Source organism: Amblyomma mixtum, chromosome 1 (genome assembly GCF_055824585.1).
Source record: "Amblyomma mixtum isolate Tamu chromosome 1, ASM5582458v1, whole genome shotgun sequence".
Taxonomy (NCBI): Eukaryota; Metazoa; Arthropoda; class Arachnida; order Ixodida; family Ixodidae; genus Amblyomma; species Amblyomma mixtum.
The window spans coordinates 315,369,714-315,395,920 of NC_143012.1; the positions used below are offsets into that span (position 1 = coordinate 315,369,714).

At 45.9% G+C, this 26,207-nt stretch overlaps 1 protein-coding gene across 5 annotated transcripts in view; it reads right to left on the bottom strand.

The window, feature by feature from the left end:
• Positions 1-870: 870 nt before the first annotated feature.
• LOC149372542 (uncharacterized) overlaps positions 871-26,207 on the bottom strand; it is a 32,510-nt gene continuing 7,173 nt past the window's right edge. For 3 of the 5 annotated variants that reach the window (XM_089567036.1, XM_089567037.1, XM_089567035.1), the window contains 13 exons: positions 24,381-25,439; positions 20,789-21,127; positions 16,082-16,201; positions 11,007-11,028; positions 9,339-9,401; positions 8,615-8,789; positions 8,427-8,506; positions 7,626-7,744; positions 7,149-7,231; positions 6,857-7,040; positions 6,278-6,331; positions 5,583-5,666; positions 871-981 (listed from right to left, as the gene is read on the bottom strand). In XM_089567036.1, coding sequence (XP_089423162.1) covers positions 899-981; positions 5,583-5,666; positions 6,278-6,331; positions 6,857-7,040; positions 7,149-7,231; positions 7,626-7,744; positions 8,427-8,506; positions 8,615-8,789; positions 9,339-9,401; positions 11,007-11,028; positions 16,082-16,201; positions 20,789-21,127; positions 24,381-25,439 — 2,465 coding nt within the window. In that variant the 3' untranslated portion in view covers positions 871-898. Of the gene's footprint in view, positions 982-5,572; positions 5,667-6,277; positions 6,332-6,856; positions 7,041-7,148; positions 7,232-7,625; positions 7,745-8,426; positions 8,507-8,614; positions 8,790-9,338; positions 9,402-11,006; positions 11,029-16,081; positions 16,202-20,788; positions 21,128-24,380; positions 25,440-26,207 lie in introns of all 5 variants that reach the window. The other 2 variants (XM_089567038.1, XM_089567039.1) reach the window with 2 other exon arrangements.

Here is a 26,207-nt window from a genome sequence, read left to right on the forward strand (position 1 = left end):
AGTACACAGCACTGGTGTATGTTGCAGTTTAACATGAGGCGTGACCAGATGGCGATAGCATAGTGCACTCATGCAGTAGCCAGCTAAACTGATCTGTTCACGCTGACGTGGGTTTGAATCCCAGTCGTGACATTTGTGGTTTGGCCAAGATCACCCTCAAGGTCAAGCTTCATACAAACTCGGTGAGCCAGTCAAACCTCGTGAAGTAGTGTTTTCGCATCAAAACCTTGCTGCCTCCTTCAAAGGATGGGCACTTGGCACTAGTAAACTGCTAACAATGCAAATTTGTGTTGAGGCAGGCAACTGTTTCGGCGTACCAATGGGGTCAGTGCGTTGGCAATATTTCGAACTGTCAGGATCCGTTTGATTCCCTTACATTCTGCAGACAGCCTCACTGACGCATATCATGCATACGCGCTTTCCTTGTTGCCCTTTATCACCAAAAGACTATTCCGAGAAACATTTAGCCCGTCATTCTTTTCATGTTGAAGAAAAACGCTACCACTCTTTTATTTTTCTCAATTTATGAGCCCGTGGGAAGTGATAAGCGAGCAGAACTCCCCCCACGAGAACGAAACCTGCATGCAGTGGGAGCGAGAATGGCGGCTGCTGTAGCGGATAAGAGGGGGCGTGCATGCGCCCTATGTGTACTATCTTTGACCCTGTGAGTGAGACTGGTGGTACAACTGTGTGTTGGTCATAGGCAGTGGAAGTATATTCCCTCGAGGAAAACTGTGCTTTTAGAGATGCACAGCAGTTCTCAAAGGAGTAAAACAGTTTCACAGTGGCTAAAATCACATATCAAATTCGTGCAACGTTCATTACATAAACGCAGTCCATCAGCAAATGTAAACAAACCAGCGTCAGCAATGGCTTTCAGGAGATTTTATCTTAAATGTTACTTCTTGCCACGTTTATTTCCAGGTGGTGGGCTCTGGAGCTGGAATGTCTGATTAGCCTTGGTGCCAAAGGTGTCGGACCCTGGAATGGGAAACAATGCAGTTACTGTCAGATCTTGTAGAACCACCAGATGATAGTGAGATGCAGGTGATAGCAAAAATATCAGAGTAACACTCCCTACAGTCATCCTTTGCTATGTGACACAAGAACGCGTGTGCTCTGCTCTATATTCAGCATGAAAGCAAAAGAACTGGTTTTATCTTCCATGAGAATGTCTTATCGAGGCACAGAGGATAATCCTATCGAAATTTTTGTCCTCAGTAAAAATCGATTCTACAGCTCTTTCTTGGTAGGAACAGATCTATGCATTTATTTTCCCACAACTCCATTCTAGCTTGTGACATGTACCCCAAAAAGGAGTGCGTAATCAACATATAGAGATCAATGGTGGTGTAGCCTAGCATTTAGGATCCACACCCCAATAGCTGCGTCGATGCACACCACTTAATTGCGAAATCGGCCAGTTATGGTGACATGCAGCAGCAAGATGAAGCAGCAGCTTGTGGGGACGCCTTCGTCCCTTGTGTTCGCTTTCCCTCAGCGCACTAGTTTCCTGTAGTTAGCTCCTCCGCAACGCACCCTTCTCTGTTTGGTTACTCTAGCTAACAGGGGAGGGCGCTCGCGTCGCAGCGACAGCAGCGCCACGGATGGCGTGTTTTGCCGCTCGCGCTCGGGGGAAGGCTAGCTCTCTTCTCTCTGGGACAGGGAAGCGTGTTGGACGTTCACGCGCAAAGCTCCGCTCTGTGCCGCGGGCGTCCTCGTGTGGAAACTTGTTCCCCTCAGCTCGTCCCGTCTGGCCTTGGAGATATTCCCTCTGCCCTACCATGGGCGAACATTCGCTCGTAGCCGTACTGGTGAGTCGGACATCTTCGATTCCTCAGTGTATTTTGTTGCTAGCTGGCGTTATTGTTGTTATAGCAATAAATGCCTTGTTTGTGTCAGCCAGTGTGTCGTTCCTTTGTTCCCGCAGAGCAAGGCCCGCCGTGGTCGGCGTGCGCTCGGTAGCGTACGCGACCACGGGGTGGGGTCAGCGCGGATTTGAACTGAGTCAGCCGCGCTTAAACGGGGAATACGTGTTCATTTCCCCCAATTTCAACCCCACATCTGGCAGCCCAACGTGGGGCCTGCTCTTGGAACATTGGACGACTGTCAGTTCGGTTCGAGGAACGCTCTCTGTCCGGACTTGACAAGTGGTAGGCCTAGTGTGAATTTTGATCGCTAGGACCTGCGGCATGCTTTCTTGAGTGCGAGGTGTATTGCGCTGCAGCATGTTTGAACTTTTCGACCTGCTCAGCATGTTTTTTTTTGTGAAGTTTTCTTCCTGGAGTTTCTTCAAGAACCACTTGGTCCGCATCGAGGGAGCGCGAGGCCTAGCGCCCGCGGAGTTGCCGAGCCCGAAGCGAGTGAGTACGGAAGCCGCGTGGGTGGTCCGAGTTTTCTGTATATATTTTCTCGCTGTCTCTTTTTCGACTCTGGGAGTCGCGGCTCCGGGAGCCGGGTGGCCTGGGGCCACGGGTGCCTCTACGAGCTCGCTGGTATTGCAGCTCGGCACCGGGCGTTCCGACACCGTCCGATACGGTGGGCGCCGATCGCTCAGAAGCTGCTTTGTGCAGTGAGCGGGGAGGACCACCACACAAAGCTGATGTCTCCTCGCGGCTGCGCGCACGAAACCCGTTTCGGGTCTTTCTTTTGTTGGGGGTCATCGACCGCCACTATGGTAGTGAGGCCTAAGGCTATTCATAGCTGCCTGCACCTTGTCAAAAGTGACACGACCACCGGACCGTGGTGTTGAGAGGGGGGCGCACTTTGCTGCCCCACCCGTTTTTTTTAACCTCGCATGAACTGAGCATTCTCGTTCAACTCAAGAAAGGGCTTTGTTCACTCGAACTTTGTGTTGCACGGCCGCCCGACACCTTTTGCTAGCGAGTTGAGCATTGAGCCACGAGGCTCTTGTGTACACCGTTTCCCCTCCCGTGACCTACGTTAAAGGCATGCGGAGTGTGTTTTGGCTATCTTTCAGATCCAGCGGAGCCACTGCGGCTTGCTGTCTTGTGCACATCGTCTCGCTGCCGCCTGCTGCGATGGAGCTGCCTGTATCCTGTTCGCCGCATCCATCCGGGGCAGCCGTGGCGAGACCAGACAGCAGCCACCTCAGGCTGCTGTTGCCCTGGCGACTACTGCGGAATCTTGGCCTGCAGTGGTCAACCGGCCCTCCTCTTCGCGGGCCTGCGGGCACATAGTCCGCGGGCCATGCGAATCGTCCCAGCGAAGGAGACCTTCACGCCGCCTTCGGAATACCGCGGAAGACTGCGTGCACTCTGTCGGCGTGACCTCCGCTGCAAGACCTGCCTCAAGTGCATGAAGACCAGGAGACTCCTCCATAGCATGTAACTTGCAGGCGCGGGGGTCTATTTAAGGTTGGGGGGATGTGGGGACGCCTTCGCCCCTTGCGTTCGCTTTCCCTCAGCGCACTAGTTTCCTGTAGTTAGCTCCTCCGCAACGCACCCTTCTCTGTTTGGTTACTCTAGCTAACAGGGGAGGGCGCTCGCGTCGCAGCGACAGCAGCGCCACGGATGGCGTGTTTTGCCGCTCGCGCGCGGGGGAAGGCTAGCTCTCTTCTCCCTGGGACAGGGAAGCGTGTTGGACGTTCACGCGCAAAGCTCCGCTCTGTGCCGCGGGCGTCCTCGTGTGGAAACTTGTTCCCCTCAGCTCGTCCCGTCTGGCCTCGGAGATATTCCCTCTGCCCTACCATGGGCGAACATTCGCTCGTAGCCGTACTGGTGAGTCGGACATCCTAGATTCCTCAGTGTATTTTGTTGCTAGCTGGCGTTATTGTTGTTATAGCAATAAATGCCTTGTTTGTATCAGCCAGTGTGTCGTTCCTTTGTTCCCTCAGAGCAAGGCCCGCCGTGGTCGGCGTGCGCTCGGTAGCGTACGCGACCACGGGGTGGGGTCCGCGCGGTTTTGAACTGAGCCAGCCGCGCTTAAACGGGGAGAACGTGTTTATCTCCCCGATTTTAAACCCCACAAGCTTTGTCATTATAATGCGGTAATCTATTGATAGAGGCCAGCTTCAAAATGTCCTCAGTGTCCTTTTAATGCAAGCAATTAAACAAAAGAACAAAAGGCAAAGATACAATGCAGGGAGCACTTCTTCCCTGGCTCTCATTTATCAGCCACTGATAAGGTGTGCATACCAAAAGTCTGCCACACTGCACCCCTTTTTAGAAGCAGACAAGGCCTTTTTGTATTGCGCTATGGAACCTTATCAATTTGGACCTATGCTGTGCATGGTGCAGAATTTTACTGTCAGGAAGACCCCCTACAGATCACTGAATAAAGACATACTAAGGTGGCACATAAAAAAAACACACTGCATCAAATGGTGAAAAATGAGCAAAGCCTAAAGCTCTGCAAAGAAAAGCAGTAGCCCAGTTAGTTTTTCCCATATATTAGGTAAATCCAGCAAGCCTCCAGTTCCTTCACAGCTACTAACACCAGCACCTAATTACAGGAAAGCGTCAAGCATTTTTACTTGCACTGACAGGCAAAGCAACAACAGTGAAGAAAATGTGATGAAAGATGGCCCTTTGCTACCCCACATCATGGCTGAGTGGACACGGAATCGTGAATGGGTAGTATTTTCTAGAGGCCCCCAAGTCTTTTTGCCCAGATTTAAAGCATCCTGGAAGTAAACAACACTGAAAAGAGAATACAGTGTTGAAAGCCTAGTTATGAGCACAGTTAAACGTTAGTTTTTCTGTTTTCTTTTGTCTGCTTGCTTGCTACACGTCTTCCAGCACTGCCATAAGAATCTCATCTTAACTACTGATAAGACCTCGATTACGCTTTCTTTGGCTCTATATTTGTGTGCGCCCAACTTTTGCTGTTCCCTCGTTATCTCATTAATTTGAAAAGTCATAAGGACAAATCAACAAGACACAAGAGTTTTGTGGTCTTGGGACAAGTTTTGCACTGTGGCGAGTACTTCCCACAAGTAAACAGAGTAAGTTAACTTTATCAATGAGGTCGACAGGCTACACGCACGTCGAATTTGTTCAGGTACTCATAGTGCTATCTGCCTATCAAGCGTTATCAAAAGCCATCTAAATCGGTCCATAATTTGCATTTTCATAGGGTGGTGCCCTCTATAGTGGCAAAAATTCATCTGCTACTCGATGATGCATGTGCAATCCAATTATACAAGGCGTCAACTGCGCCTGCAAAATGGCAAGTGTCAACCTGATGCCTGCCACCATCTGCTGCACGTGCCTGCCACTAATAAACTTAAAGTGTGGAGTAGGAGCTGCCAGCTTGTTTTTAACCAGTGAAGTTGGAGGAGGAGAGGCGCGCACGTGCTGAGTGGCTATGTGAAAAATGCAGATTCAGCCTCAAGGGTGGCTGGGCCTCCTTAACTACCTGAATATCTAATTGTCACACCAGCAGGGGCACATGCACTGTGCTGCTCTCGAGTGCACACAACAGTAGCATGCTATGCTCTGAAGACATGGCAGGAGCGAGAGAGGAGGTCACCTCATGCAGCGGAGCAGACAGCCTGGCGTCACATGGAGGAGAAGCGGAGCGCCAACTGACAAGTGAAGTAAACTCTTACCGCTATTTACCTAATGGCTTAAATGGGCTCGCTGCTCCAAAAATTGACGTCCCCAACGCACCCGAGGTGCCATACATCGTTGAACTCCCTAAAGCTGCATTGAAAAAAGAAAAGTGCAATGCAGCTTAGCATGTCAGACAAGTACTTTCACTACTACTTTTGTAGTCACAGCTTAAACATAAGTTGAAGACAACATTCTGCCTGCACTGTCTGTTTGCCTCCTTCTATCATGTGTGGTGTTCCTTCTTCATGTGAACTCTATTTACACATAACACACTATGCAAGAGGCATAGTGCATTATGCGTAAGTGTGTAGGCATAGTGTAGGCATAGAGGCATGGACGAGAAGACAACAGAATAAGTGCTGCTAAGTTCTGCGCTACTGTCTACATTCTGCACTGTTAGGTACTGCAGAATAAAAAACCGGAGATTATCACAGCCAGAGGTCATCAAGTAATGAAAACATGAAACTCTCATAACAGACCTTTTGAATAACCGATAAAAACGCCTGTTCAGTACTTGTCTGCTGTAAAGGGGTTTAAACGTACAAATACGTGTCATGCATGCATAAAATTTCACTGCCTTATACATTAAGCGCAACTTCAATTCGTCTGCAGCATTCCTTTAATGCCAGACATGATGCTGTAACTACCTAGTTAAAAACAGGACAGCAGCCATTGTGTAAAGAAAAGCAATGAAAACTTACCTCCTGCAGTGGCCAAAGATGGTTGAGCGCCAAAAGAGCCAGGAATTGCACTTTCTGTGCCAGAATAGAAGAATAAGCAACTGTTGAGACATCAGTGAAATGCCCCTTTCATACTAGGCATTTGAAATCACTGAGGCATAAAAGTAAATATCAGAGGTAGATCAGCTAGTAGTAGAAACAACAGGCAAGAAAGAAAATAGAACTGAACGAAGCAATGACTGCACATGAGGCTGACATAGCATTTTAAGCATGCCAAGAAACCACAGCCACAACAGCCATAACAAAATCAGAGGTTGCATTGAATGGCTTGGCGTGCTTATCATAATCAGATCCTCACAAGTCCACTTTCACCAAGAAACCCTCTAAAACATTTTTGCTTTACATTTGCAGCAAGTGTAACGGAGCATTTTTCTCCGTTTTTCCTTCGGTATTCTTATGACCATCGACAGTGAAGATTTAAGAATCACATGGGTATAGAAATACCTGGTTAGCAGTGTTACCTGATTACGGTTAACACCCCTTCTGGCCGAAAGGCTTTTCCACGACAAGGTAAGTGCAAAGGCTGTTCAAAAAGTTTACCTGCAATGGCTGGTTGCCCCACCCGTGCCAAGGCTGATGCCATGGCAAGTGCCGCGTCACTTTTGGTGTTGGAAAATGGTGTAGGACCAACGGTGACAGCTGTCCTGACAGATCCAACAGAATCACTCGGCAACTTAGAAGGATGGCTGGTAGATTTCCCAGAACTCAGTTCATCTTTCCGCCGCTAAACAAAAAATGGAAAGAAGAACAGCTAAGCAGCTCGTATAGAAAGGGGGCAGGAAGGTAGCAATGCAGGTGCTCTGAAAGTTAGAAAAAGAGAGCTGGGACTTACCTGTATAGTTTCATGTATGGTTTGTGACTGTGCAGCCAGGAACACAAATGCTTCATGCAGCTTTTTCACTGTTGCAACTAACTCTGAGAAATGAAAAAAAGAAACAGAGCTTGGAATACGGTATAAAAAAAAGAAGGAAGAAGGAATAGTATGCAGGAGGGTCACAAATCTTTTCACTCAAAAACAAATCCTACTACCAAAACCAGTATTCTCCATCGCCACGACAGCATAAAAATCCAATCTGACTTGACTTTAGCAAAGCATTTTTTTTTTTCAAAGGGCACACACGGTAAAGGCATTTATGCTACAATGCACCACAACCTTATCATTTGCATCTTGCTTGTCCAGACCAGGAGAGAAAATTCTCATTGAATAATGCTGAAACTGTCCTCATATAATAGTTTACTCCGGTAGCTATTTCAATCTCCCAGCACTGCTTGCACATAAAATGCTTGAAAAAAAGTCAAGAGTGCATACCTTCTGGAGTTAATTTGGATGCACTTGAAAGGGATGCAAAATGCTGCTCCAATTCCTCAATTTGTCCCTTGTACAACTTCATCTGCTGGTTAAAATTTTCTACAAGCTTCTGAAAATACCTGAAACACAAGGGAAATAATCAAACACACAGTCCTCAAAGCAGCTGGTTATGCTCAATTGAGAAGACATGTGATGCCTGTTAATTCACTAAGAGAGTCTCGCAGCAAACAGGTGAGGTGTTCAGGCTTCGTGAACAAAACTGTTTTAGAGAAACACATCATAAAACCTTTACTTATCAAGAAAAACTGGCCCAAAGTATTTCCAACATTAGCAAAAAAAAAAAAAAACAGTGAAACAAGTAAGCAATAGTGGTTTATTAAGGATCCGAATATGCAAAAACGTGGCAGTAGCAGTCCTGAAAAAATGTGCACTGAACAGGAGCTTGAATGCATGGTTTAAACTTCAAATTAAAGTGCAACCACTTCCACACAATCATCACATGTTGCTTGCCTGGTGTACCCATGATAAATTAATCCACAGCCCTCTACAATGGCACGCCTCATAGCCCACAGTGTTGTTCTGCATGTAAAAGCCCACTGCCACTTTTGGTCCTGCGAACGAAGCAAGCAAACACTTCCATATGTATTAAAACGTACTGACACTGTCTATCTCGGCAAAAGAAATGTGGTTTGAAGAGCCTATTTCTGGTATTTTAAACACTTTTTCCTCGTCTACTAAACAACAGGACCACAGTTGCTCCAGCGTGTCCGTATACTTGAGCCAATGGTTCAAAAAACTTACAAAGTGGGTGCTGTATTTTCATACTGGAGAGATATCGGTGTCTCCTTGGTGTGGTGAGCTATCTCTGCATTCTTCAGATCCTGCAGGAAAGCAAAAGGCAGCATGTGATGCAGACCACATGTCAAAGCAAGCAGAGCAAACAAATGGGGGGGGGGGGGGGGGCAGCAATGTAAAGCCCCGCTGCCCACCTCTGACGTCTCTCGTTTGAGGCGCTCCACAGCTACCGCGTTCCGCTGAATTCCATTCTCCACGGTGGAAAGCAACTGCCGCAAAGCTTCCGTCTCTTCCTTCACCTTGTCTATTGTCTGAGATGGTATCCTGAAGATCTCCTCTCGTATCTCCTTCTGCTCTGTCACATATTTTCTGCACAGCAAGTTCATGACAAGGCACCTGAGTTATTGCATGAATGCATAAGCACTTGGCAGGCCACCCAAAATAACCCCGCAACAGTGAGGACAAGAGTACCAGTACATAACACATATTTATTTGCCTCTTCCATATCGCAAGGAAGCTCTCAAATGTGCAGTGCTTTCTAAAAAGATGCCCAGCTGTAATGGACTGCTTTGCTGCCCCAACGCTTAACCATGTTGCCCTTATGCTTTAAACATGAGCGGTGCCAGAGCTAAAGGAACAGAGAAAACACAGGAGAATAAATTGCAAGACAAGTGCTGAGCAATCGTCTTGTGCATTTATTATTTTCTGTTGTCCCTGTTACCTCTACGCTGAAACCACTCAAAATGAATATTGTACAACAAACCCAACTTTCCGTTCATCAAACATGAGCCTCAGCAAGACAAAAATTACTATGAGCATATCTGACTGAGTGCAGCCAAACTGACTGCAATAATCTCCTCGTTAGAAGCCTATTACAATTTGCAAGACTGTCCTGGAAAAATATCTCTGGAAACTTACTTGAAGGCTTCAACAGTCTCCACAATGGCAGGGGGGAGGCTCTCTTCCTTCACCGATTTGTCACTGACAGCAAGAAGAAGCAAAAGGGTTTGAAATTGATTATGCTCAATTATGAACTGAAGCGATGCACAAACGCAGACAAAAAGCATTGAAATACCGGCCATGGACAGGGTTGGACAATCCAGTTTGAAATGACGGAGCAAACGATATTTAACCTTTTGAGTGCGCTTTGCAGCTGCAAGAACATAACTGATATACAAGAGAAATGCTGGCAAGAGAGCAAAGAATTGCCTCGCTTCATTCAAGGGAATGAAGTCAAGGGAGCTGCGCGTCCTTCAAATGATGCCTGCAGCCATGCCGGTACCTACGCATACGTTGCAGATACCTGGCAGGTACAATTCTAAGCATAGCACTAGATACTGCTGCCACATGTATGTGTAGAAGAAGAAAAGGGTTTGGGCACAGCACATAATGCAATGCAAAGGCAAGGTGTATTCGAAGAGAGGGTAAGCATAGCGAGGAGGATAAAAGGGCCAGGTGCACATGGAAGACCCCCATTGTCCTGCAGTGAACATAGGCTGCTGATGATGACAGCAAACTCACTGCGCCGACTATGTATTAGCTAGTGCTGCATTACTTGAAACTTGGCCAAACCACGGAAATCTGTCATGATGACAAAACATGAACCGCCACAAGAAAAACGCATATGATCGCAACACGCGAACGCAACTGCCAATGCGCCACGCTCCAGTGGGACCAGAGCCTTTCCGGGAAAAATACAGCAGTCTTTGCAGCTCGTGCTTTTGTACTGTCACATCAGGAGGCGCTACGAGAGTTTATGTTGAAGGGCAGCTGAAAACAACAAGATGTAGCAAAGAAGGCACAGGAAAAGCAGTGCACACCGATTACCACCGCTCAGTTGCTCGCATGGTTCAGGCGCCAGTGGTAAACGTGGGCAGGAAGCAGGGATGATGAAGAGTGCTGATGAAGTGAGGCAAAGTCAATTTCATAGAGCAACAGCAGTTGGGCAGACCGAGAGAAGGGACACATGGGAAGAGGTAGGTGCCTCCCATTCTCCCGCCATCCCCACATTCCCCACTCGACACATAGTGGTGTAGTGTGAGCTGAGCCGTGGCGGAGATGGTAGCGGCTACTGCTGTAGTCGTGTTATCAATGTGATCACGAAATGCTTCTTGTGCTTACAGCTCCGAGTAAAGGGTGTTTACTGTGAACGTTTGCTGGAAGGTTTCACCAACACTTATTCTTCCCTTTAGTTTCCGTTTTTGTATTGTCCTTTCAAGGTTTCATGTCAAAATTGGATGCATCAAAAACCTTCAAGCAACAAAAAATTCCGGATTCTCATTCTCATTTCTCAAATTTTTCATTTTCATCACATCCAGGTTTAACTGTAATACTATGCAGCAGGGAAAGTTGCTTTCATTAGTTAAATTGTCTGGAAAGCCACGTGTTAAAAGGGATCTTAGCATGCAAGCATATCTAGCATTCATTTAACCAGCGGAACGTTTTAGCATGCATTTAGTCATGGTGGTTGCTGCCTCCAAGCGAGGCCTACACAAAGGAAGTAGTTGCTTATGATATGATGGTATAAAATGATGATATCACACTGTCCCCAAAAGAAAAGGTACACCTACAAAACAAGCAATTTACCTTTTGTTGGCTGCCATAGAACCTGCAAGTGAATAAGAAAACACTGGTTATAGAATATCCTTCTCTCTCTGAAACTTATGTGGTAGCCTGCAGCACGTAACCGCTCCCACATGATACAGCCCCTCATGGCAACTAGCAGTGAAGGGCAACTCTGCAACAATTGACTCTCGACTCAGATAATGCTTTGCGTTTGGTTCAATCAGGTATTAGTTACTGAAACTCCTGTTGCCTTGTACCATGGCTCATACAACAGCCCTTCATTTTAATTTGCAAACCACTATGGGAAGACACACACCAACCATGCCCAAACTGCCAAGACTGTCAATAGACCAAAAAATGTTATGAGATTACAAAACCAGTCACCTCATTTTTTAGACATTAGAGCTTTCCTCATATCTAAGCTTTTATGCATGATATATCAATAGAAGACATTCAAAAACTGATAAAAACAGTTTCTGTGCAGCCATAATGGCAACCATAACGCTACTCCACTCATGGCACCAAGTTCTCACTCCTGTTACAAAATGGACAGATGTGAAAGCATGGGCCATTCTCCATTACACAAGCACTGCGTCCAGTCTCTCACATACAAGGCACGATATTCACAAATGCAGACGTAATAAAACAACCTGCTTCGCCTTCTTTCTTATATCCATAGCCACCATCTCCTTTACATTTGCACGGCACGTGCCTTGACCCAAGGTAATTAAAAAGCTGCCCTATCCTAGAGGCTCTCAAAGGGTTCATGCTGGTTCAGAGCCCTGATATTCAAGGGTTTTCAACACTTGGCAATAACTTTTCAAGGATGAGCAAATGCGATGGCTTATCAATCAATATTTTCTACACACCAGAAATGTAACTTTTATCGCACAAGGCACTTCTACCAACTAAACCACACAAGCTAGGTTACTCTTCAGTCAAGGCTTTCACAAAAGCTCAGCTTCCTATTTTTTCCAGCTCAACACTGATGCTGAGAAGGCCTTATGCATCCTCTTTAACAGTGTCCGTCGAACTGTTGGTCTTTACGGCCGATGTCAGGTCACTAGTAGCTTCTGTTTTGTTGCAGAAGTTGCTAAACCACCCAACTCAGAAAAGTTGCTTCTATCGTTTTATTTGGTTGTTTAATCAATTTTTTCACCTGGGCAATGCTTTCTATACATTTGTTTCTTTGCACTTTCGGCCTCCTGCTTTTTTCAGGCTTCCAAAACAGCACAGTAATGACACCTTGAAGAAGCCATGGATGACCACAATTCCTTTGTGATCTGTAGGAAGGATGCCATCTGCTTGGTTCACAACATCACAATATAATCGGTTGTGATTGTGACTCGCAAGATTCCTCTCAAATTTTACACGGTAAATTGCTTATTCATGCTGAATCTCTGCAACACGCTCCTAGGTTCTTGGCTAAGAAGGGAGATCAGTAACTCACTCCACAGTCCTCTGTACAAATAGCTTACCTTTAAGAGTTCATAACCAATCAGCGAGCAGAAGCGGATTTTGCCAGAACCACTAGCAGACTGGCCAAGCCAAGTTTGCTGTTTTTAGCGCAGTCTGAAAAATCACTGGTTAACGTTGGGGGTTTGTTTACATTACTGCTTACAGGGTGCCGCTGAAGTAGCTCAGAGGGCAGCAGCAGCAATGACAACGAAACCTAAGTATTGTATTCTATGAGATGTTTATTAAAGGATTGTTACCTGAATCGTCTCACAAATGGCCGAAAATCACTGGCTGCATTCATGAGGGAGCACACAAATATTCGTATGAAAAGGTACGAACGCATTGCACACGTGCAATCATTCCCGGTGTTGAGTCACTCAGTGGTGGATTCAGTTGCTGTGGCACAGATTCAACACCTTCCCCGGGTCCAGCAGTGCAATTCTCCACAACATATGTATTTAAAAAATAATAATAATAATAAATAGGCAGGCAGAAGTATTCTTTCACGGCTTCCTTTTTTCATAATTGTCAATCTGCAACGACCCAAACAGACTTGTGGATGATTTCCGCAAGAAAAGGTTTGGTTTGGTTTATGGGGTTTAACGTCCCAAAGCGACTAAGGCTACGAGAGACGCCGTAGTGGAGGGCTCCGGAAATTTCGACCACCTGGGGTTCTTTAACGTGCACTGACATCGCACAGTACACGGGCCTCTAGAATTTCTCCTCCAAAGAAATTCCAGCCGCCGCGGCCGGGATCGAACCCGCGTCTTTCGGGTCAGCAGCCGAGCACCATAACCGTTGAGCCACCGCGGCGGCTTTCCGCAAGAAAAACTATGTCAAATGCACGACTAAGGCCTATCCCATATCACTCCCAATAAACCCTACCCTGTGCCAGCTGCAGCCAGCCACCTCATCACTGCAAACTTTAATTTCATCTGCCCACCCAACACTGCCACGCCCTGCTATGCTTGCCTTGTCCTGGAATCCAGTCCGTTACCCCCAGAGGTCATTGGTTCCCTTCTCTTCATATTACAGTGAAAGCTCGTTCATTCAAAACTCGATAATTCGAATTTTCGGATAATTCGAACTACACTACTTGGTCCGGCCAAGCTCCATAGAGATCTGTGTATAAAAAAGCCCGTTAATTCGAAAGCGAGTCGGTTCCGTTACCGATAATTCGAACTACGCGCCACCGCGTCTGGGCAGCTTGGCACACAGCATGTGGCCAAAAAAAAAAAAAAGCACCTCCTCCGCATAGTTAGAGGCTGCGTATGTCCTAAACGGGGGCAGAAGATGGAACTAGATAAAACCTTGGAAGAGTGGGTAAAGCTTAAATGGCGCCATCACTGGCGCGGTGGCCGCCGGCGGCACCGGAGGGAAGGGGGTTGGCTTGGCGACCGCGCTGGCGGTTGCCTACCCTCTTTTCCGCGCAACCTCCGGAACTCGCAACTAAATGCTTAATTCGAGCCCTGTTAATTCGAAAATACGGATAAGCACTGTCAGCGCGGTTCTTTTTTTTTTCTTTGCGAGTGTCGTCCATGCTTCCACCCATCGGTTGATCGCCAACGGAAGCACGCGCTCAGCCCCGAACAAGACGCCCGCACAAGCGCTGGCACTCTGCCAAAGTTCGCTTCCCCCTTGCTGGAGCTAACGTCAAAAGTGATGTTATCGCTGGGTAGCATCTTGGCGCGCTGCCAAGAAATGCGTTGGGGGGGGGGGGGGGGGGGGGGGGGGGGGGGGGGGCGTGACGGTTGGAACAAGCGCTGGCACTCTGCCAAAGTTCGCTTCCCCCTTGCTGGCGCTAACGTCAAAAGTGATGTTATCTCTGAGCAGCATCTTGGCGCGCCGCCAAGAAATGCGTTGCGGGCCATGACGGTGCCAAACGGAGGGAAGCGTTAACGACTGACGCTTCTTTTTTTTTTTCTGATTCTTAGGCAAAAATGGGGGGTGGGTGGGTTCATTATGTGAGTGGGTTCGTTACGCGAGTAAATACCCTACATACACCGTAATGCAAATGGTTCTTGTCGGTTTTTTCGCGGCCATTCGATAATTCGAACATCGGATAATTCGAACGTTTTTTCCGGTCCCGTGAAGTTCGAATTAACGAGCTTTTACTGTACATGCCCCATCCATGCCCACTTTTTCTCCTTGAATTCAGCTCAGACATCATGAACTTGCATTTGTTTCCTGACCTACTCCTGCTCTCTTCCTGTCTCTTAACGTTACACCGATCACTATGAAAAAAATGATGCGCCCTTTAATAGACTAGAAATTCAATGGTTTTCAAGGTTTACAAGGACCCATGTGAACCCTGTCACTCCCAAGCCTGGTGGCAAAGGTTGTCTTAGCTACCTTGAAAAGCTCAGACAAAAAATAAAAAATAAAAAAAACACAATATTCATATCTTGGCTCTGAATATAACAAGATGGTTTGGTTCAGTTTGTGGGGTTTAAAGCCCCAAGGCAACTAGGGCTATAAGAGACGCGTAGTGAAGGGCTCCGGAAATTTCGACCACCTGGGGTTCTTTAACATGCACTGACATCGCACAGTACACAGGTCTCTAGAATTTCGCCTTCATAGAAATTCGACCGAGGTGCATTCTGAAGAATTACTAGATGTCTTTAGAAGAACTTCGCGGATTATTTGTTATTGATATGAGGAATTTAGAATTCTCTGCCACAGAAAATTAGGGGCCTTACCTACAGATCTCTATGTCACAATCTTCAATAAACAGTGCAGCAATCCAATATATTTGTGCGAAAATATTGATCAAAATTGCACAATCAGCTGATCATGAAGGGCACCACTAGTTGAATCCCTTACAGCAAGAATTCTTCAATGCAAATTGGTACTGGCCGAGTTTTCGATAAAAACCCATCACGGTGGCCCAGTAGCTTTGCTGTTTGGCTGCCGATCCAAAGTTCATGCGACCAAATCCTGTCTGCGGCAGCCGCATTTCGATGAAGGCGAAATTCAAGAATGCTGAGTGCCATGCAATGTCAATGTATGTTAAAAGGACTCGAAGTGGTCTAAACTAATCCGGAGCTCACTGCTATGGAGTCCTATCCAATGTCACTTCAAACTGTTAAACTCCACATACCACATACCAATTCATACATAGGTTAGTTTACAAAAAAACTGCCATCAGCACCTCTCAAGCCCTTTCTAGTTTGCTATCATTAATGCTGAGCTGGACATGGTGCTGCTGGCCCTTCCAAATACACACAATGTTTCATCAAGCAACTATGTTCTTTCCTTGCTAGTATCCGTAGGCTAATTAATGCCACCTTAGAGCCACATCTAGGCCATTTGTTCAACTCACTCACTTCACCTTTACTTTCACTGCAGCTGGCATTTGCAATTCTAAATGAATACATCTGATAGCCCACAGTGACACGTCAGGAACAAAAATGACGCTAAAGAGGCATGAACTGAGGGCACGAATTTGGAACAGGAACACATAGGACATTTACATTTGGCTTAAACATTAAGCAGCATCTCACCTAGCAAAGGGGGGGGGCCTTTTACCATCTTCAAGAACTAACGCTGTAGTTAAGTCTGAAATTTTCAACATACAAGACCGCAGTTGATGACAGACGTGTCCTCAACGATTCTCCCACTTCAAGCCAAAAACATACCTGGTACACTTGCACCTGGGTGATCCACACCACCAAGGCCAGTAGCTGCTGGCGTCTTCGTTGTAGCAGTTGTTGAAGGTGCCTGAGTGAGGCAAAGTGAAGGCGCAGCACTCACTCCCCCTGTAACAAAAACAATTGTGCCACCATATTACAAAGTCCGCTCAATACTTCCCTGCTGGTGAAAGTTTGTTACCTACCAATGCAGTAGAATCTCATTAATGGAATCTCCAAAGTGACCAAAAAGCATTTTCTCAGGGATTTTAAGCCTAAAATGATAATGTATAGCCATTATCAAGCTCTTTCCTCAATTCCAGGTCTCCACCAGGCCTCAAGGTTAAGGCAGCTACTGTTCACACAGCACCCAACTCTGGCAATGTTGGGTTCTTTCATTATCTACTCTAAATGAATTATTTTTGCAAGCTCAATTTTTCGTGAATTCGGATATAGTCACAATACTTAGAGTCTGTACCGTGCGACTGGTGATTGTGGTGTTGGCGACGCGTAGGCAGTGCTTAGTGCTCAAGGGTGAGGTCACGGCTCACAAATCCATATCATTCGTAGTGGCACAGCAGAATGTTCAGAATATCCGAAATTCTGCAGAATATACACAATGCACTCTAGACGGGTAATTGAATGCATTCATATCATCCTGAAATTCGAACCAACCGTGACTGCATCAAACTTCTACTGTAAATCTCAGATAGTTGAAATTACTAGGGCTTCCCATTATTTGGACACAGATGACTTTGGCAAGGGCAGTGCAATAAAGGGCTAGTCCGTGGAACAACCATTTGTCCTGCAGTGGACCTGGGCTTCCAAAGATAATGACTGCTCACAGGCTGTGTCGCTTCAAACAATATTCGTAAATTTTAACTGACTTGGTTTTACGTACTAACGTTATCCACTGCCACGCTAAAAAATTTACCATCACTTATATCAAATGGCATTAGCCATTTGATCATTAATTGATTGCTAGATGGGAACATTTAATATGATTAGGTTCAAATGATGTTCGCCATGGAATAAGTTTGGGGAACTCATTCATATTCGATCTCAAACTGAATGTACGCTCGGATACCAGATACACAGCAGAAACAAGACAAGCAAAAACAAAAATGTGTGCGCCACCAAGGTTAAACGCTTTGTTTATTAAGGGCCTGCTAAAAAAAGTCAATTTTGGTGTGACACTATTCACACTGGAGGCTGCCATCGATAGCGATAACTCTCGGTCTCAGTAGCGGTCAAGGATAAGCACGGCCCTGCCCGCGACTGCTTATTAATGTGGGTTCTGTATTTTTTGTTGATCGGTGTTCCATGTGCATTTGGCTCGGAAGTGCTTAAAGTTGCACCTGAGCACTTCTCTAGACGTCAATTGCACGCTTCACAATGTCAGCCATAGTGTTTGCTTACACTTTTCAGTTTTGTGACTGACTTTAAACTGTGCTTTACTTTTGATGGCTAAAGTGCTGCAGCATAGCCGGAAATAATATTTCACGCCTATAATATTATCCAGAAACATTTTCACCCACTTTAAAAATACTACACAATTTCAAACAGCTTTTATGTGCATTGATGTCCCTTAATCGGTTTTTTTTTTTTTTTTCTACTGACCGTCATTGCTGCCACTTGTGAATAGTATTTTTTCACTGTGCAGCATTTTTTATATTCCATGCATCGAATGCCACTCGATTCAAACAACATTAAATCTTCCAGTGTAACAGGGGTATAACAATGCATTTATTTTGAATGCAGGACTTTTATCACACAAATGCACACAGCGGCAAGTCTGTCACTTGGCACATGGTTTTCCAATTCATGCATTTTATCACTGAGCAACAGAGTTAGGTACAGTAAAACCTTGTTGACATGGTTTTAAAAAATTGCAGAAAAAGCATATTATCCGGGTACACGTATGGTCCAAACTGCCTAATTTTCAAAAATGTGACTGCTGATTGAGGTACAAAGGCATTTACTGACAATTTCACTTCAAAAAAATGTCAACTAGCATTTCTTGGCACGAGGTTTGGACAGATCCTTTTATAGTGCTCGCAGAATTCAGTCCGCATTTGCACTGACTTAAGTGCAGAAGGAACTTCGTAACGCACCCTGTCCATCGACGGCAATGACAGAACCAACCAATATCTCTTCCTCGTCGTTTTCAAATGTTTCGCCCATTCGCATCTAAGTGATGCGGGGAAGCCACTGAAGCGGCTGACTATTGCAGCGCTTTTGCAGCTGGCCCGCTCGTATGTAAGCGCATCACTGTAGGTCACAGACACTTTGCCCCCTTGCCCTTATGCCCAGCGAAGAAACCTCAGCGTTTCTCTGCTTCATGTTGCATCCCCACAAAAACTGCTCTCTTGAATGCTAGTGCACCGTTTCAACGCGAGACTCAAGGTGCTCATGGAGCGGAAAAGACGGCGTCGTCATTGCTGCCGTCGCCCCAGTCTAAGGCTGCCGCAGCTGCGTTGCATTGTTCGTGGTGAAAAATCCTAGAAACACCAGCGGCGGGGGGCCTTACACAGCTGCTCCATCAATGCACGGAACCGGCATCTTCATCAGCCTGACAATGTCCACTGCAGTGCAAAGGTGCTCACATCTCTCCCCCATCAACCCTGACCTGTGCCAGCTGCAGCCACCCTATCCCCACAAACTTCTTAATCTCATCCACTCACCTAAGTTTCTGCCGCCCCATGCTACGCTTGCCTCCTCTTGGAATCCAGCCAGTTACCCTTAAGGACCATCAGTTATCTTGCCTTCGCATTGCGTGCCCTGTCCAAGTCTATTTCTTCCTCTAGATTTTGACTAGGGTGTCATTAACCTGCGTTTGCTCCCTGACCCACTCTGCCCTCTTCCTATCTCTTAATATTACGCTTATAATTTTCCTTTCCACAGTTCGCTGCTTTGTCCTTGAGTTGAATCCTTTTCGTTATTCCTCATGTTTCTGCCACATAGGTCGAGTACCGGTAACATACAGCTGTAGTATACTTTTCTCTTGAGGGATATTGGTAAACTGCCATTAATGATCTGAGATAACCTGCCAAATCCGCTCCACCCCATTGTTATTTCACTCTCATGATCTAGATTTGCAGTTACTGCCTGCATAAAGTAGACGTATTCCCTTGCCACTTTCAGCACCTCGATATCAATTGCAAACTGCTGTTCCCTTCCCAGACAGTTGAACATTACTTTGGTTTTCTGCATATTAATTTTTGTTCTGCCCTGCCTGTCTAACTCATTAACCATGCTTTGCAGTTCTCCTAAGTGACTAGGCAAGGAAATGTCATCAGCAATTCGCACATTTCTAAGGTATCCACAATTAACTCTCACCCCCAACTGTTCCTAATTGAAGCCTCTTAACTCCTGTAAACAGGTGGTGGATACCATTAGCAAGATCCCTGTCTCCTGCCTGACACCCTTCTTATTGGAATTTTATTGCTGACTTTATGGAGGACTATGGTAGCTGCGTAGCCATTATAGATATCCTCCAGTATTAAGGCGGAAGCCTTTATAGACTCATGACTCACCAGCGCGTCCGTCGGAGCGAACTTGTCAATCGAACATGTGACATCATGCAAAGTCATGCGAGCTGTCAATCATACCTAGTTAAACAGCGCGACCCCCCGCATATGGTACTATACCTTCGTTCCCCTGTATATACTCCTGTGTGTAGAATGTAGAATGTTCGGAGAGGTATCAAACAATTCAGCGTGTTACGGAGCATAAGATTACTAGTCGAATGAAAGCGTAATGCATCACAGGGATTCGCACTGACAACCTTTGGGTCCCCAAACCGTGACTTCTTGAAACTTGGCGGAACTAATTGAAGTAGGATATTCGAAGTGGTGTCGAACGATTTGTCTTCTTGTGCCGTATATGTTGGCAATGAAGGTGTAGTACGTCCTAACTCGAAATCGGTTATAACGAACCCACCGGATATAACGCATTATGTCGTAACTCGAAATCGGTTATAATGAGCATAACGCGAATCAAATGCACACCATGAAGAATCAGAAGCATTCCAGAGAGCTCAGCAGGATGGCACAAAGGCTTTGCTGCATTTAAGGTGACTTAAGTGCGCACCTTGAATTTTTTTTTTTTTACATAAGGCACTTCTCTACCTTCTAGCACTGTATACGCCTCACCTGTCCTCCTATCACTAAGCCCTATGACATCCCATTTAATACTCGCTAGTTCCTCAAACAACACCGCTAGACTAGCCTCACTGAATAAAGTTCTAGCATTATATGTTGCCAGGTTATATCAAAGGTATAACAGTGCCTAATCCTTTCAATGTTGTAATTCAAACAGCTTTTCATAATCCTTGGTTTTAAAAAATGAAAACTAAGTGCAAGAAAACTGCAGATTGCAGATACTAGTAAAATGTGCTGAAATTTCAACAATACCCCACACCATACTTTGCCCAGGCCCCTCAAAAATTGCCGAAGAAAGGATTTGTTTAAACAAGATGCAGACTCAACTCCCTGCTTCCAGCAGAATTTTTTTCTGTGTGGTTAACGCACGTTGCTTATTTTTATTTCTCTCTTCCTAAAATTGCATCAAAAGCATCAGAGGATTTGTAGTTTTTCCTCTGCAGTTCCTTTCTTTGCTCCACCTATTCTCCAAGTAGAGCAGAACAGCATGCCAAACAGACGTGAATAACGGATTCAAAATATCACCACAAAGTATATGGAAAATGCAACAAACCTAAAGAAAGCCCTGTAGACGTAGTGCTCGTCTGGCCAAAGGTTGCCAACCCTGACGTTGCTGAACCAAATGGTGCACTTCCTAATGTTGTAGTTGTAGTTGCAGCGCTGGTTGTGGTAGAGGTGGCTGCAGGAGCTGCAGACGTAGTAGCTGCTACACCGAAACCGGCCGCGATCGGCAACGTCGCACTGGTTTTCACTGTTGTTGTGGCTGCCTGTGTGGTGGTAGTGGCAGTGCCAAACATTGACGTCAGCGAGGGTGTCGAGGCCGGGGCTGTCGTTGCCGCTGCTGTGCTCGGGGTCATCAAAGATGGACCAAGTCCAGCCACTGGTGCAGGCCCTGAATGCATTGGACGCATTGCATTTAGAAAGTGTACCTCAGTGTGCTGCAGTCTGGCTAACACCCTAGCATGCCATCTAAACAGACATCTTAAAGGTGCACTGAAGAGGAATCTGAACTCGTCTTTTTTGCCGCGGTAACTCAATCTAAACGTTCCTAGCATTCTTATAAACTTCGATTTATTGCTCTGTGTGGCCGATTTCCCTAATTAAATCGAATTAACGTCCGGCTCCCGCCTTTCTTTTTTAATTCTGCCTCGTACGGTGGGCGGAGTCGACCAACGCGTGGAGTGCCCTTCAGCCAGCTCCGTGGAGGCTTTGCTTTCGCTTCATTTTGTTTAGGTTTCCGTGAATAAATAGTTGCATTTGCAGATAATATAACCGCAAAATAAGCACGCAGAAATAAAAATAGGCTCGGACGATTTGCTTCTACGGACTACTACGTATTACTCCGCCGATGGCAGAGCGGCAAGCCGCCACGGGACTGGGTGAAAGGCACTCCCAGCGTTGGTCGACTCCGCCCACCGTACGAGGCAGAATTAAAAAAAAAAAAAAAGGCGGGAGCCGGACGTTAATTCGATTTAATTAGGGAAATCGGCCACACAGAGCAATAAATCGAAGTTTCTAAGAATGCTCGGAACGTGTAGATTGAGTTCCCGCGGCAAAAAGACGAGTTCAGATTCCTCTTCAGTGCACCTTTAAAGGGACATCAAAGAAACTCCATTCAATTTCTGTTCTTTGTGAAAAGCGATGATTGTATGGCTCTTACTGGCTATGCTGATGTTTGTTCAGCATCAACAGATACATCTGTAGCTGAGAAACTGGATTCAAAAACTTGTGAGTAAACACCAAAACGGACTCCATGATCACCATGTGGAAATAAATGGCAGTGTAGCCTAGACTCGGCGATCCACGCACACAAAAATAACAGTTTTACATCAATGCAGTCTGCTTGCGAAAACGGCCAGCGATGGTGATCCCTGCATGTCATTTTTAAATTTTTTCTAGCTTATAAAAGATTTGTTTTCAGTGAAAAGGGCCACTTTGTCATTTTATCGCAGTAATCTATCAGTACAGGTCAAGTTCAATCTGGTTTAGGTTTGGTATATGGGGGTTTAACGTCCCAAAGCAACTCAGGCTACGAGGGACACCGTAGTGAAGGGCTCTGGAAATTTCGACCAATCTGTCCTCGGTGCTCCTTTAATCCTGTAAACTGGCATGTAGGAGAAGAGAATACAGCATTCTTCAAGCCCCAAGATTTGGAACTACAACAAACGTTACAGAAGCAGACTGCCAATGATTATGACATCATAGATGACATAATCATGGGCATAATCATATGCAGTACAGGGCATTTAAACACGATCAGTCCTGTGATGAAAATCGTTTTCCAAATAAAAATGCTGTAGCTAAACAAAGCTCTGCAACCCCTTTAGACAGTAAAGGCTGCATTCATACACACTGTGTAAGGGGGTCTTTGAAAGATCAACAATACAATATGCATACAGGACAAAAGAAGAAGACAAACAAGAAACTTGCATTTTCTATGATCTTACAAGCATTTCTGTTAAAACTTAAGACATATAAATCCCAGCATAGGCAGAAAGACAGAACATTAACTTATAAGTCAACAAGCTCTCCCTGAGTAATAGTTATTGACAGTGTTTATGAATGTTAATATTTGTGTGCACATGAATGGTCTGCATATGCATGTTGTTGGTCTCCGAAACCTCTACATAAGCACATCGTCATTCTTTTAAACCTGCCTTTCTTGACACTGGTGGAAAAATTTGAACAAGACTTAAGATCATTATATTCCATATCACCAATTAATATACCATATATGAGGAGAACTAAAACACATAAAGCCCTATACAATAAGTTGTAATGAAAGGAGACTGACTGCCTTTGTACAGCCCTCTCAGTATTAAAACGGAAAAAGTTTACAATCACATTTTTCATACATATGCTATATGGGAGAGGTTGCCCATGAATAAACAAGACAATATGGTATTGTCCAACACTGAGAACAGCTAATCAATAAAATGGAATGCGTAATGTTAAAACAAACCTTTGCTCAATACAGCATAAAAGCTTATTTCCACTAGTTAAGCAATCCAGAGTTAGAGAAATGGGCAACCTGCATCACTAAGCCCTCAAAGAAAAAGCATATACTATTTGCAAGCCTAATCTCAACTTTGTACTACACAAGCAGCATAGTAAGAAATTCACAGCTCTTACTATAAAAGCACAAAAGCTGCGACGTAACACTTTCAGCACTAAACAATATCTCCACCAGGATAATGACAGAATGCGTGCTTCAAAGTAAAGTAAAACCTCAGAATAATCAACATGGATATCACAAATTTTTGGCTATATTGAACTCCTCCTAAATATTTCTGCAAAACATATGTAATTTTCACTTTATAAATCAAACCCGGTTGGCCCTAAAACAGATATCAAATTTCCCAGCACCAAGTGGCACCTGCTCATATGGCTTTGCCGCGCTACACAAATGGCTGACAGTGGTGTGGCAAGCATTTGTGTTAAGTTTTGCGCTTTTATCTCGCGCTAATGTTATCTTGCACTCATCAAACAGCCGCATGGAAAATAGAGTGGCATGGAGGGTTGGAAGCCAAGCGGTCAGCACTCGTTACACTTCTCGCACTCGTCGACAGCGCCCTGAAACAGTGGCGTGGATCGTTGTTGCCTTGCAGTAACCCCCCTGTGCTATGTCGGCCGTCATGGAGGCGGTGAAGACGGCAATAGTTTTCACTCTTACATACCAATTTCCGCATTTCACAGCTGTGATGCAGGGAAGACATCCTAGCTGGTGCTTGACCCACTGCCGCTGCATGCTGGAGCTGCTGTGCGGGGAAGCCAAACTAACTGGTGCTCATTTTTTTACGGCCTCCGGAATCGTCGCATGTGCCTTCGACACGGAGCTAAATCTCTGGAAAAGACCTTTCCATTTTTTTTAGTAAGCATCGCCTGAATCGGCATTCCTTCACTGACTAAACTGCACTCATCTTGCGCATTTCTGACAAAATTTTACATTACGAATTTCGGCTATGTCGAACTGTCTCATGATTTTTTACGTGTTCGCTACAACGAGGTTTGACAATATGTACTACATACAACAACGTAGCACGCAAGCCGCAATATGGTTGCAACACAGTGCAAATAAAAACCTGTGTTCATGTGTACCCAACTTATTTTCTGCAACACTTGCTTGCAACGATGAAAAGCCTCACCAGTCACACCCACAGCAGCAGCTGCAGTAGTTGTGGCAGGTGTTGCTGCAGCCGCTGCAACCCCTCCGAAAGGCATGCTGGTGACCGGTGTTGCACCAAACATGGTAGCAGCTGTCGATGCAGCAGGTGTAGTCCCACCAAAACTCAATGCTGGGACACCAGCTGCAGCGGTCGATGCAGCAGGTGTAGTCCCCCCAAAACTCAATGCTGGGGCACCAGCTGCAGCGGTCGATGCAGCAGGTGTGGTCCCACCAAAACTCAATGCCGGGGCACCGGGTGCTGCAGGAGCTGCAGTTGTCGCAGAAGGCGCAGGCGCTGTTTGAGTTGTTCCACCAGGCGCACCGAACAGCGAAGGTGCCACAACACTCCCACCAGCAGCTGCTGCAGCAGCAGCGGGTGCTGTGGCGATAGCAGGTGCTGTGGAAACAGCAGGTGCCGTGGCAGCAGCAGCAGCACTGGTGGCAGCAGGGGTTCCAAAGCCAGGCATGGGTGTGGGGGTAGCCGACGTCTGGGAGGGTGTGGACCCAAAGCCCCCAAATGTACCTGCAGCATTCGACGATGCAGTAGCAGGAGCTGCGGTACCAAAGCCCCCGAAGGTCGGCATACTCCCTGCCGATGGGGTCTGCATCGACCCAAAGCCACCAAAAGTGGCCGCAGGTGCAGAACTTGCAGGAGTGCTGGTGAAGCCAAAGCCAGTGCCAAATGCTGTCGGCGCCGTGGTTGCTGCAGGGGCTCCGAAACCAGAAAAGCCAGTTGCTGCAGTGGCAGTTGTGGCTGCAGGCGTCCCGAAACTGCCAAAGCCAGAGGACGGGGTGGAGCCTGACGATGGCTGTGCAAATCCACCAAAGCCACCAGCGGTGGCAGCTGCTGGTGCAGCCATGCTAGTGGTTGTTGACCCAAAGCCACCGAATGGAGTGGATGATGCAGACGTGGCACCGAAGCCACAAAAGGCTGGTGCTGTGGATGTTGTTGCAGGAGCTCCAAACCCACCAAACGCTGTTGGAGCAGATGTAGCCGCTGGAGCTGCTGACTGTGCGGCACCACCAAATGTGAAACCACCTGCAAACAAGTTGGCATGAGCAAGAAGCACACTGCGCTATCCGTTCCATCAACGTACAAGCATTTTGGGAGATGGCAGTGGCTTTTCATTATTGCATTCTTCATGGCATTCTCCTCAAAGTAAGTAAGAAACAGCTAAAGGCCAGAGTGGTCTTTTCTGCAGAAGAGCTTTCACAAAGAATTTTTGCAAAGCTGTACATTGAGTTTTGCTTGTGCTTCACGTTTTCTGTGGTAAATAATGCTTGTGTTTCTTTTCCCTTTTTGCATCGTGTAAGGTGAGTGAGGGCTATTGTTAATCAACAACACTGTCGTTCCACATCCTGACAGCCCATTACACTGGCCTTGGTTCACCTCCAAGAAGCACAGTATCTTTGATGTGTGATATTTCTGGTCAGAGTCATCTATGCTTATGACGAAGCAATAGCAAAATGAAAACCTTCATTGCCAAATATACTTCTGCGTAGTGGAGTTTGATCACCTGCCACTTTGACAATGCAACAGATGATATCAAAATATAGCTCAGTTTTTCTTTAAATAGCAAACATGCAAACATAATTACTTCACAGGAGCCACTGTACGCAATTATTTCTTGTATGCAACACAATTTTAAACTTTTTAAGAGCATATACAGCTGAAATCAGAGCTAGCATAATTCTAACAGCATTCTATAAACTTCTAGCGATGACAGTGTAAGAATTTTAGAGAACCCAAAGAGCAGCATATGTGACTTTGAGGTCACGGATCGCCCAAGAACCATCACACATACAT